General features: G+C 35.2%; 1 protein-coding gene across 1 annotated transcript in view; it reads right to left on the reverse strand.

Annotated features, from left to right (window-relative positions):
- LOC149799639 (uncharacterized) overlaps nucleotides 1–14,363 on the reverse strand; it is a 96,990-nt gene that overhangs the window by 25,279 nt on the left and 57,348 nt on the right. Inside the window, exons 7-9 of the mRNA XM_089958242.1 lie at nucleotides 6,525–6,639; nucleotides 3,480–3,674; nucleotides 2,602–2,697 (exon numbers count right to left, since the gene is read on the reverse strand). Coding sequence (XP_089814368.1) covers nucleotides 2,602–2,697; nucleotides 3,480–3,674; nucleotides 6,525–6,639 — 406 coding nt within the window. The remainder of the gene's footprint in view (nucleotides 1–2,601; nucleotides 2,698–3,479; nucleotides 3,675–6,524; nucleotides 6,640–14,363) is intronic.

The raw sequence follows: 14,363 nt of genomic DNA on the forward strand, positions 1-14,363 counted from the left end.
ATTGTAATCCAAATTGCTATGAAGCTGCTGAATAACTCAGGAAAAATAGCTCATTTTGCTGATGATAAAAGTATAACCGGGATAAACTAAACCATTAATGATGAAAGGTCTCTGTAGTAAAAGCCAGAAAATGTCTCTGCTCTCCATACCATGGCTTGGATGAAGTCAGTAAGGCTCAACTGCACTTAAATGCTATGATAATGGTAACCACTCTAATCTCATGAGCCAATGCACTGGTCTTGAGTTTGTTTCTCATAAGCATAATCTACTGCATGCAGGCAAGACAAAACTTGGGCAGAAACTTTGTGCCTTCATCTTAAAGCAACAAGAAGAAAAACCACAAGAAGAAAAACCAAGTTCAACCTCTTGTGATAGCTCTGTTTACTTCGGTCCCATGTCTGTGGTAAAATAGCATTCCAAAGAAAAAGGAGTGATTACTCATCAATGGAAGTCTGTACTTGGCAAGGAAATTAAAGGCCATTGTGAGTGAACTCCAACTGTCATGTCAGAACTGCCAATAGCTCTTATCAACTGATGAGGCACACATCCCACTGATCCAGCCTAATGTTGCTATTCCAAGCAGAGGTTGTTGTTGTTGTTGTGGGGTTTAATGCCATATTTCAGCACACAATAGGCTATACATGGCGGCCAGTATTAATGGTGGAGGAAGAACCCAGGAAAACCCTGGAAAGAACCACCGACCCACGAGAAGCTACTGGCAAGCTTTCTCACATACTCACATTGGCTGAATCCGAGACTCGAACCACCGCAGGCAGCGGTGAGATGGCAGTGATCCATAACGGAGAGTGCTTTAGACCACTCGGCCACTCGAGGCCACCCAAGTAGAGGTCTGTACTATAGATGAATCAAGGTAATTCTCAGCACTGGTTTAAAATATCACTGTATTCAACCAGTTGAAAGCCCACAGAAGATTTAATATGGACTAAGGTCAAGACAAGTTAAGATTCTTGAGAAGGTCAGACAGGTCCCTGTGCTGGCCAACATTCCATGATGTCAGAACATGTCCAAGATTGTGGAACAGTGGCCCTTGATAGTGGTAAGAGCATATTTTTTCTCAGACATCCCATAAGTAAACAAACATCATTTACATAATAGACAAATCCTATCACAAACAAATATTAGGTAGAAATATATAAAATAATTTAATGAAAACTATATGACACAGACCATGTTTGTCTACCTATGGCCCACAAAACCTCAGTTAACTGCTCAGTCCTGCATCAAATATAGCCTCAAATTATTTTGTACGGGTCTCTTCCCTAACACAGCAACTAACACGACTCCTTTTCTGTATGTATCAAATGATAGAGTTGCTTTGTATGTTTATATACTGTTGCTGAATCATTCATGCATAAAACAAATTTGGTAATTTTATCTATATTTCCAGATGCTTATATAAAAAATTAATTGAGCTAAAGATGTAAGGGATGATGAACTCAACAGGCTCCAATTAATGACAATTAAACAATGTTTACAACTAAAATCTGCATCTCTCTTATTTTGTCACTTTTATGGTGGGACCTACATATCCCAATAAGGACCAGCAGTCTACATTTTGCTTTTTGCCTTCCTGGATTACTTCACTTTTAGCCAAGTTTCCCACATTTTTTATTATCATTGTTTTCAAGCTGATCATCCATATCAAATAATGTAAACCATATACATTGAGACATTCACTGTATCAGCACTTAGCTCTAGTTTTTGTGGCCCCATATAGCTATTAAATAATCTATGGTATATATGTATAAGCTTAATAATTTAAGGAAAAATAAAAGCCTGGAGGAAAAAGGTTGGCTTATCCAAGGGACAAGGTGTAAACTTAAAAACTTTATAGTCTTCTTGGTAACCATTGTAATTGTAGATCACTGAAGAGATGATCACATGTTTAACCTGAATCCACAAGATCTCCCATACTGAAACCCCATGTGAATAGGACCATCCATTCTGATGGACTAGCAATAAACAGAATTTACAATATGGCTGGACTAATGGGTCAGCTTATGTGCATGTCATGCACTTTTCAATGTTTTATCTATTCAGTTTTGTGGGGTTGGCTTATACATGAATGCATTTATACATGAGTATATATGGTATACCAAATCAAACCAAACCAACATATACTGTACACTTACTTTAGTATACATCACTCAATAAATATAGAAAGAGTCACTCATAGTTTTCACTAAATTACTGAAAATAAAATCACCGTTAGAAGGTATGCAAGGTATATGAATTAGAAATGAATACAGTGTGTAATAAAGGTCCCACCTGATGTTTCATTTCTCTCACATGTATGATCTACAAGACACCAGAAAATGATCTGTGAGAATGCAGTGAACTGGTCACTCTATTCACTGTTAATGTGTGCAGTGCATAGGCCTTGGAAGTTACTTGCTACATCAGTGAAAGCAGTGAACTGGTCACGCTTAGTAATGTATATGACTTGGAACTTACCTGCTGCATCAGTGAAAGCAGTGAACTGATCACTCTTTGTAATGTATAGGACTTGGAACTTACCTGCTACATCAGTGAAAGCAGTGAACTGGTCACTCTTAGTAATGTATATGACTTGGAACTTACCAGCTACATCAGTGAAAGCAGTGAACTTATCACTGTATTTACTGCTGCCTCCCCCAGTATATGCAGCAACTCGAAGTTGATATCTGGTATAGGGTTCTGAAAGCAAAATTTTAATGATTAAGTATCAATAAAATACATCCACTTGTAAAAAAAAAATTTTACTCTAATTTCTTCCAATTTATCTTTAATGCAAATAATTATTATATTGTGGTAATTATTAATTGAATTAAAGACAGGTTGTACAGCTCTGGAGAGCTTTTTCTCAAGGAACTTTAAAAGTTTGATGGGATTATTTGTCTTATGAAAAGTAAACTTTCTCCATGTGCTACTTTCTTTACCACAGCATAAATGGGTGCAAAAGCAGAAGAAAAACACCTAACTGTGCCAAAAGTAGCAAAAGGATATTGATCACTTGGCAACTACAAGTGTTGTGTTTCTTTTTGATCTTCCCAATTTTATCGCATTTTACTTATTTATCATTCATGGGAAATACATCAACAGCAATTCTGAATTTAAAAAGTGACATATATTATTCAGTTTACTTTGTATTTTTTCCCTGATAAATTCAAGGAGACCTTTTGGAACAATTCAAGGAATTTTTCAACAAATTCAAAAACTTTTAGAGAAACTAACATTTTAAAATTCAAGGAATGTAATAACCATTGAAAGATAACGAATGCAAACCTAAATAACAAAATTCAATAATTTTAATAAAACAAAAATTTGGGTTATAAAAACATATTCAAAAGTCTGCACAAAATTTTAAAAAATTATTATGCATAAAACTGGTAACCATGGTAGATATGAAACATTTCTTTCCTAATTTTAAATTTTACTGATCAAATTTATTTCTTTGCATTTTATATAAAACAACATACCCAAACCACTTAACAGTTCGGACATGGGGTTTGTTAGGTGGCCGTTGATGATTCTTGTCTTGTGTGTGTTGTTATGACTCCACTGAAGATGATAGCTATTCAGTATTCCATTGATCTTCTTGGGTGCCTCCCAGTTTACCACAAAAGATGTGGGAAGTCGATTTGAGACATGTATTATCCTCGGTTTTTCAGGAACTATGGAGAGAAGAACAAGAGTCCCTTAAAAGAATTGACTGTCCAAAAAGAATTTAAAAGGATTCAAGACTATTTCTTCTTTGAAATGCAAAGTGTTAAAACCATCTTGGCTATTCTTGAGTGAAAATATTTTCAAATTAGCCATTGTGGCAGTCACACTAGATGCAATGACTATCCATCCATTTTCATTTAGGACAAACTAGATATCATAAGTTCAGTGATTACAACCTCACGCTGAATTGATTTTCCATCCAGAAGCACTACGAATAAGAACATTTTCAAGAGGACTAGTGTAGTGGCCATATTGGACATCAGTATCATTTTGATTTATGACCAACTTAACATTATATAAAGTCTTTTAGTAAAAACCTCATGTTTATGTGACCAGTCATTAAGGAGGAATAGCGATAAGAAGAGTTTCAAGAAAGCTGGTGAGGTAGGCATACAGGATGTCTGAGCAACACCATTTTCATTTAAGACAAACTACACTGTGTGTGTGTGTGTGTGCACGCATGTGTGTGTGTGCATGCGTGCATGCAGCCTTAAAGCAAACCCAGTAAACATTATATGTATGTATAGACCGCCTAGAAATTCTGAGTCTGTTCACATTATTCTGGGGCACCCAACAGTGAAGTTCACCTGCATGCTAGAGTCGGGATCATAAAGATCAAATATGGTACTGATCTTCCACCATCTAATCTTCTGAAAAAACAAGCTGAGCCTGCCAAAGTTGTCTATCAGCTGCAGAACATTAAACTACAAACAGGAGGAACTGCAAAAATGTATGGTTCAAGATAGAGGGAAATAACTGAATGCCCCTTAACAAGCAATGTATCATTCCTTAAGAAAAGCAGGCCACTTAATTTGTTGTTTGACTTGTTTTGGAAAAATTATCCCCCTTTATACACATTTCATGCCCTGGAAAAAGTCAGTCCCTCCATAAACCATGTTTGATGCCATGGAAAACGTAAGCCCCTAAATAAACAATGTGTCGTGCCCTTGGAAAAGTTGGCTCCTGAAAAAATCATATGTCATGCCCTAGGAAAAGTAAACCCCTTAATGAACCAGGTGTCATGCCCTGATGAAAGAAGGCCCCTTAATAAATCAGGTGTCATGTCTATGGAAAAGTAGACTCCTTAATAAACCTTTGGAAAAGCAAACTTCTTAAGAAACAGTGCAACCGTTCTCCTAAAGTTCAAACGTTTTTTAAAGTTCAACTTAATTATAAGGTTTTGCTAAGTAATGTAAATGAACATGTACATTTATCATGTTGAGTACTCTTTACTTTGTCAATGTATTATTTATAACATTTCTTTTTAAAAAAAATCTTTCTGATTAACTTTTTTGCAAATTTAATGTTCATTTATGTATACAATTATATTTCAATCCACAAATATTCCTGCTGAACATTTACACTTGAATGTTAAAGTGAATGATATTCCATGTATTTGTAACTCAATCATGAGCAAATTATTACTCTACTGAGATTTACAGCCAGATTGCTAGTAAGGATAGACAAGTTTGTTTTGTAGGTCATCCTGTTGGAAGAGATGACCTATACCTAGAGAACTGTAACCCATTTTCAAAAGTAAACTACTTTCATTCTTTGCAACTCTGCTGAAACAAACTAAGAAAAATCAATATTCTGACAAAGTTCAAAGAGTTTTTTGTTGTTGTTGTACAACGTTTTAAATGACTGTTTTGAACATTCTACATTATTACCTTACTTCTACCAACAATGTCACCACAATGTCCTAATCTGGTGGGAAAGAGGTCATTTTGCTCTAAAATAAAGCTCAGCATGGATCCTGTAGAACCTGTTTTATAAATAGCATGCCCAAAGAATCATTCCTGTAAAGGTTGATCCAATCTGACCAAGTGATTTTGCACAAGCTGAAAATTGCAGATGTGGATGGGCTGATATTTAATGGAAATAGACAAAGGACATGAAAGGACATGAGTGATGCAGAGGCACATCATAAGTTCACTATGGAAGCCATATCATTGCAAAAGAAGCCATGTCTGGTAAAATTTTGACAGCATTTCCTACATAACACTCCAACCAGGTTTGATTAAAAATGGCTCAGTAATTCAAGAGAAGCAGTTGAACATATGTTTTCTACATTTCTGCTATGGAAGCAACACCATTTGTTAGGAGAGCCACCCACATGGAAAATTTTAACAGAGATTTCCCTAACAAACAAGTGTTCTAAGTTTAACTCAAATCAGCCCTGCTGTTCTAGAAAAAAAGTCCAAAATAAGTTTACCACCAGTTGTTAGGGGAGCCATCCCAACATACACATGCTAGAGCATGTCATAATAAACATCCCTACCAAGTTTGATTTCTATGGGCTCAGTTATTCTGAAAAATAAGCTGAAAATATGTATTTTATATAATTGTTATGGAAGCCAAAAGTAACTGTCAGGAGAGTCACACAATTTTGATAATGTATGTCATAAGAAACACTTCAAGTGTGATTTAAACTGGCTTCAATTTTCTATAAAATAGGTTTCACAACTTGTAGCTAAGGAAGTCACATGGCTGCTGGAAGAGTCACCTCTGACACAATTCTGACATTGGATTTGCTAAAACAAATTCCTACCAACTTTGAAAATGATCCATTCTGGAGAAGATGAAAATATATTTTCCAATTAGGCTGCAATCAAAGCCATGCCATATTTTGGTCCTGAAGCTTAAAATAATCAATGCTGACAGATGACACATAATGGACAAGTAATGAAGGATGATGGACACTGGATGCTGGGCCATACCATAAGTGTACTTGACTTTACTGACATGTGAGCTAACAAAACTGGCAAAGAGAGACAAATGTAGTGATGATGCCATACCGCCTTCTGCAGTTCTGACAAAGGTAAAGGATGCTGGACCCTTGTCAACATCATTAAAAGCTTGCACTGATATTTTGTAGTTTGTAAATGGCTGCACTCCCTGGATAATCACTCTCTGAAAAAAATAAAAGATCATTTAGTTTTGATAAATACTGACATCAGGATGTTGCATAAAAACTGCAGAGACAAGTGTTTTGCAACACACAGCATGTTGGGTGGAAAATCAAATCCCCAGACAGCTCTGAGATATGCACAGATATAGCTACTAACTAAACTTACGTTAAGATCTTGATGAAAAAAGGTCAGGACCTGCTGGTCAAGGCCCAGATTAAAATATTGCAGTAACAAATGTGTGACCTTTATCGCTGGTCTAAAGGTTGAGTTTCGATATGGTTTGGTTTGCTCCATAGTGTTGCAACACAAGTAGGTTATTTGGTGTCAAAGGCAACTGGAGTCAAGTGTTTGACCAAGGACACAGCACAGAACTGACCCAGTCTTGTCTGATGATAGGATTCGAACCTGCACCACTTCATTCACAAGTCCAGCATGCTAACCACTGAGCCACCGTAGCTCCTGAAGGTTAAGTGAGAATATGTCACAAAATAAATTGCATGCTTTTTGTTTGTTTTAATGGCACTTGTAACAGATTATTACCCCTGTCATTCCTTTTAACACATTCCAAGTAATGGTGAGTTAAGTGCCTTTCAGAAGGACACACCAAGGCAACCGACCTGGGCTGTCCTGGGTAGTTATCGAACCCACAACTCTTTGATTATGAATTTGACATGATAACAACTGCACTACCATGACACCCCCAAATAAACTGTTCTAGCTTCAAAATGATTTGTCCCAATATTGAATATAATTCATCAAAGGTTTAGAAAATATAACTAAATAAAAAACTTTAAAACAAAACCTCAATGCAAATTTTTTTTAAGACTTTAAAGCCAAAAAGGCAAGAAATCATGCAAAGAATAAACCTTCTATGACTGTACATGTCACCAAATTAATTGCCTTAGATTCCTATAAATATATATCAAGTATGAAGAAAATCCATGAATGGGCTTAGTTAGAAAAAAAATCCTTATCTTTCTATGACTGGGATCATGACCCTATAGTAAAAGAGGAAAGCAGCATGTCACAGAAAGAACTGTACTATCTTCAAACTAATTCATGCCAAGCATGAAAAGAATATATGAAGAGGTTCTGAAAATAAATAGAAATTGAAATTTTTAACAAAAACTATCAAAAAATGCCAAAAGAAAAGTGACTGCAATGTTTCTCTTCTCACTGACATAAGCTCGACAATAAACCTATATACCACTTTAAGACATAATCTGTTCAAAAATGAATTTTACTGAATAATTAAAAGCAATTATTGATGGACAAGGCAAGATGCTGAATATAAATACTATATGGTATAATGGTACCAACTGCGCAAGTCCAGGTGGGCGGAGCTTAAGGTGTATGGAACATTGTATTCAGAATTAAAGAACAACACTAGCTGTGATTGGTGCATTATGTAAGAGTTGTACTTTCTGTTTGGCTTAAAAAAAATGTTGAGCCTCTTGGCAACATGTGAGTTTGTGTTAATTTCTATCTAGATCATATTTTGTATTTTTTATGATTTTTTTAAAATATGGTACACATGGCTGAAAATGTGCTTGTTATGACTAGATAACTCTTACCCCTGTCTAGTTCCAGTAGAGTTATCTCTCTTAAATGCAATGGAGTACCTGGTTATGTCATTGTCAAATTGACAATCTAGCATTGTTCTATATGACAGTGTGTGACATGCATGCCCAAGTAGGACAGAAAGTATATTTATTTCACAAAACATTAGCATTGAGGTATATGGAAAAACAATTGGTACCGTGATACCATATATGTGCACCTGGTCAGGAGATCATAAAACTAGAGCTTACAACTGAGTATTTACTATCAGCCAATCAGAAATAACATTTCAAAAGCAACATCATTTGTGATTGGACAAAACAAAATCCCAATTTCAACTGTTTTAAGAATTCCAGGCAGCCAATGAAGTCATCCCTATTTTGTGGGGTTTAATACCATTTCTCAGCAAATTATATTGTATAAATGGCAGCCAGTCTATCTGGTGGAGGAAGTTCCTGGGAAAAACCACTAACCTATGGGAAGATACTGGCATGCTTTCTCACATATCTATAATCGTCAAAGTGAGACTCAAACTTGTACAGATATAGGTATGTGTGATTTGTAAAGATGAGTTCTCAGATTACTTGGACACCCAGGACACCTTATGATCATCCAATTAACAACAAAGCTGACTACAGAGCACAACTCCTCTTTTTTTAACTCCCCACCTTCCTCTTAATGGGAAAAATTGATTTTAAGAAAGCTAATGTTTGTTTTGAATATGTGATCTGTATTAAAAGAAGGGAGTTGGGGATGGCATGAAATCATGATAAGGTGATGTGAATTTCATTTTTGGAGCATGTTAAATTAGACTGGAGAATGACTCCTGTGCCTCCATTTTTTTTAACGACATTGAGGTGAAATTACAAACGAGAATGACTGTTGTGCCTGAGTCACCCCCTAGCATGGATCCTATATTATTATATGCTCATTTTTTCCCCCGTTAATTTACATTGTCAGAATCGTTCAATATTACCCAATACTGAACTCGCGCAACAATACACATATAGCTTTCATGTGCATAAAGGAACTACTTTCTATTGCAAACAAACAATGGACGCAGACGCCAGCACTTTTGGTTTTGTACACAAATCATATACACTCGCGTAAGAGGCTCTTTACGTTGTGGTTGTTTAAATTTGTTTCTGAATGAACTAAAACAGATGTTTCGTGGACTGCCACATACCAGCTGCTTTGGCACATTCCGTGTTGATACGATGTTACGGATTTAGGCTAGCTACATTATATAATAGATGCAAGATCATGTCCTTACAAATAACATACAAGTGACAAGTCGTATACTCTCTTCTTTAGCTGGTGATAAGAATGGCAAAATAAAATATACTTACAGTTTTACATCCTGAATTTCCTCAAAATGTATTTTCTTAATTCTGCAAATCCGAATTACATGAGCCATATATGTCATAGATTTTCCATCTGGATTACACATTTCGAAATTGTGCTGTAATTTTGATGATAAGTGCACTTGCATCCTCCTTACTGCACTCAAAATGAAATAGCCATTAAATTCCATAGCGTCTTTTTGATAATTGCAATTGAAAGACTTCATATTTTCCCCAAATTATGATTTCAAACATTCATTGACAGAAACAGAAACACATCTGCAGATGTCAACACGCTTCTCCCTAGCTTCTTTCTCATGTATTTCATGTGGAACTCGTTTTGTCGGAAGGATATACTGCACTCCCAAGGTCGTGCCAGCACTTTTGGTTTTGTACATAAATCATGTCTATCCCAAAACTTGTTTATATTTTCCTATACAAATGCAGCAACCAATAAATCTTTATCGTTACAAGGCACACATACTGTAATGTATTTAATGCTTTGTCGTATTTGTTGTTTTTGTTTCTTAAACCTATTATGAGTCACCCCCTAGCATGGATCCTAATATGTGTCTAAGTATATTATCCTGACTTTACAGTACTGCAACCTGTTTACTCTGACAGATGTTTATCACTAATTCCTCAAATTCATGTTCATATTTTTAGCTACCTGTCCTTAGGGGGGTATCTTCCAAAAACTGCCAGCTGATCTACCACAAATATTTTTAAATGTGTCACAAAGTATTTATGTGACTGCATTTCTATCATACTTGATCCTTTATTAGGAATGCCACCATTACCCCTATCAATATAAGCCAGCTTCCATGAATCGGCTGACACAAGTTTACAATACTTGGTGCATACCTTCATGTATAAGATACTTTCATCTGTTACTCAGAGTCATCATAAATCCCTCTCTTTTATTTTTACTTGTCACCTCACTTATAATCTGACAGATGCCTAAACATATCACAATAAAGCATTTTCAAGTGCTTCTGTGACTGAGTTGGAGAGTCTAATAAATGCACAGAACTCTGATATGCTCCATCTTTAAGGAAAGAAACTTTAAACTTACCAGTATAATTGAAACATTCAACAGAGGCTCACATTAATGTGAACTTTCTGTTGAAATTACATTAAGTCATAGCAATAAACAGCTCTAATACTACTTAGCAGCCAACAAATTTCTTTTAAAAGCAAACTGAATTAAACTTAATGTGCAGAAATCATTACAGCTTTCCCTCATTATAATGTGGTACATGGGGTCCATAACTGCTGACCAAACTGTTAATCTGATCCATGATACATTGAGAATAGTGTAGTGTGCCAAAACACCATATCTCAACAATAGCAAATTATATCAAACCGCAGTGTAACATGAATTAGCAAAATTTGTTAAAAAGCTGTTTTGAAATGGAAATAATGATAAAATGCAAATCTTCATATCGTTTTTTTTTTCCAACTCACTGTTGTAAACTGGTAAAATTTTGGACCCAGGGTCCATAATGGTACCATGTTATATCTGGAACTGCATTGTAATGAGGTGCACTATAATAAGGCAGAGCTACTTTTTCTTATTTGACATATCAGTTTTCTTTATTACCCAAATACCAAGCATCCACAAAGCTGAATCATGGAATGTAATCTAGTGAAAAGGTTTCTCTGCAAAACTCATTTTTCTTTGAGCCATAAGAACCCTAACCTTTGACTTATTTGACCCAAAAAGCAATAGGTCTTTTCCATACCTTAAATGCAAGCCTTTCATAAACTTCAGCTAAGGGACATAGTCTAGAATTAGAGTCATAAAGCAAAAAAAATGTCTACTTTAGTAACAGTGACTTTAACCTTTAATGATCCACACCCCCATCAATATGTATTTTTCTTACACAACAATTAAATCATCCACAAATGTTAGTGAAGGTACTTAGTCAGTGACTGAATTTTTTAAATGCACAAACCATGTTTTTTTCTTTCAGTGACAGTGACCTTGAATTTTGACACTTTGATCAAAAGGCTTTATCCTTGCCCGAAGTGTAAGCTATCCACAAAGCTTGATCCAGACCTGTGATGTAGAAGTTATTGTGCAGAAACCATTTTTCTTGCTTCAGTCAGTGACCTTGACAACTGACCTTTTGACCGTGACATGGACAGCATTCTTTCTTACCCCAAGTGTAAGCCATTCACAAAACTTAATAACAGCTGAAGGTAGACAACCTGAGTTAACGTGCTGAAATGAAACTGATACAAGACTGACAAACAATAAATTCAAAACAGGTGTATAATTGTTGCTGTTGCTATGGATTCAATGTCATTTTTTTAGCACAATGACCCACAGAAGACTACTGGCAAGCATTTTCACATACCCATGTTATCCAAGCCCAAGGCTCAATCCCATGCAGACAGGTGAGATGTCAGTGATCTGTAAATGAGAGTGCCTTAGTCTACTCTGCCACCCAGGTGTATAAAACATATGCCCCACAGCAATGCTTTTAGTGACAAAAAGACAAACCACATAAATTGTAATTATTCCAATGCAGTGTAACTCAAACATGAAGCTGCAAAAGGTGTGAAGGAAAATCAAAACAAAACAATACAAAAGCAAATGAGGGTCAGTAAAATAATTATCACGTTTTCTGTCACCAGAAAATTATGATAGTAAAGATTATACAAAATAATAATCAAATACACCTCTCCCTTGAAACTCAGGCACGACCAAGTCCAACAATATAGGCCACAACTTGAGTGAGTATGCAAGTTACTAAAGGACGTGTGAAAAATTTAAGAAAAGGATTAATAGTGTGAGTAAAAACACTGTATTAAGTTATGTTACTAATTTTAGTAAGACCATAAAAATTTTTTACTATTTTTTACGAACACAAACAATATTTGGCAATAAAGAGTGCACACTATATCATAAACATAATGGCACTGACTTGCTTTTAGCAAATATCATTATTAGTTTCACACAATGGGTTCCAATTACAAGTCTGTTAAAATCTTTCACATAGCACATACACATAATTGTTTTTAATAAACTCCAAACTTAAATGTCCTTATTTCAAAAGATAAAGGTACAAATTAAACACAACATATTTACATTAAATAGTTCTCCAAGTTTGCTTGAAATTACTACTTTCTTCCCTCCAACTTGCAGATAAAGCTGAACTGAGAAACATACAGCCTATCATATATGCAATTTAGGAGAAAATATAATGGAAGGTCAGACCAAAGGAACTTGGAAAATGTTAAATAAATTTATAGGAAAAGTTTTCCACTGAATAAGACTTAATTTCTACTTCTAAATGCACTAGGCAGAAAGGGACTTCTGTGTAAGCCATGATATATGTATATGGCAAGAAAGAAATCTATTTTGGCAAGATGCGAACACAACTAACTAACATTTGTTAGTAAAGCCTAAACTGTAGGTCATAGTCACTTTCTTTGACTGTCTCAGAATAGTAGTATAGTACAGATATGTACCCAATTATCAAAAATCATGATTATAATAGAAACATCACCAAATACAGTAGAACCTATCTTGAAAGACTGCCAAAAAGTATGGTGTCTAAATACAGGTGGTCTCTTATAACAGGTCATACCATTATATAATCAATAAATCTCTGCACTGAGAATATGGTCTTTCAAGACAGTGGTCTCACCTGGCAGTGGTCTTTCAAGACAGGATATACTGTAATAGAACTTTCAACACCAAATTTCAATAAAGTCATGGAAACATGAAATATAGGTCACATATATTCCTTTTTGCAGCATCGGTGTGATAATTATTAAGACTCACCAAGATTCATTATTTAGGTTGGACAATATGCCGACAGAATGTCTAACGGTAATGTAAACGTGACCTATATGCAAATATCTTGAGCAAAGCCAGTCAAAAATGATAGAGAGGTCACAATGAGAATTTATTGTAAGGGTGTGACACAAGCCAAGATGCAGATCACTACTTTTGCAATGAGAAAGTAGAGCTCATAAAAATCAATATCAATTTTATGAATCAAGACAGGTCAGTACATACACAGTATGCAAAATATCAAAAGTGATCATAAGCTATACATAAACACTTAATCTAAGTCAGTAGAATGTAAAAAGTGGGTTGCGGTGTCTTTTCTGTATGGTTTTCATCCTTACAGAGACTCAGAAAGTTCAGTGATTGTTGCATGAACAGTTAAAATTAAGTAAGGTCAGTGAAGTATGAAATACACAAAGAAACCATTAAAAAAAACATATTTTAAAAAAAAACGTATTGGTGAACAGGATAACAGCAGACATCTTACTATGGAGTATAACATGGTCAGATTTTGTTTAGTTATTTGTACATTGTATATTTTTATTTGTGGGGTTTTGAGTTTCACTGCAAGAGTTTTCACACATAAATTATTTCAATTCATGTGACAGACAGATAGTCTGCATGATTGGTGCACTTGTGCAGCCTGGCAGCATCACTGATTCCCTCGAGGTCAAACATATATATTTTATTATGGATAAAAACATATTGTGACCTGATTTTTATTGTGTATAAATTACTGCTTATACACTGTTTTAGCATATTTTATATGCAATACATGACAGAGGTCTTTTCATTTCTATGTAGGTCAGAATGCTAAAAATACACTAATACTTATGAGCTTGTATTAATAGATTAACTCTCAGCCAATTAAAAGCAGCTTCTGTATTCACATGCATCTTTGTTTTGATAGTACTTTGTTTTGCAGGAGGGATAGTGACATGGTGCACAGCCTATGATTTGATAAATTTAAGATGACTACTGTACTACTACCTTTACTACCACCACCATCAACACTAC

Source organism: Sinohyriopsis cumingii, chromosome 5 (assembly GCF_028554795.1).
Source record: "Sinohyriopsis cumingii isolate HCF-2022 chromosome 5, ASM2855479v2, whole genome shotgun sequence".
Taxonomy (NCBI): Eukaryota; Metazoa; Mollusca; class Bivalvia; order Unionida; family Unionidae; genus Sinohyriopsis; species Sinohyriopsis cumingii.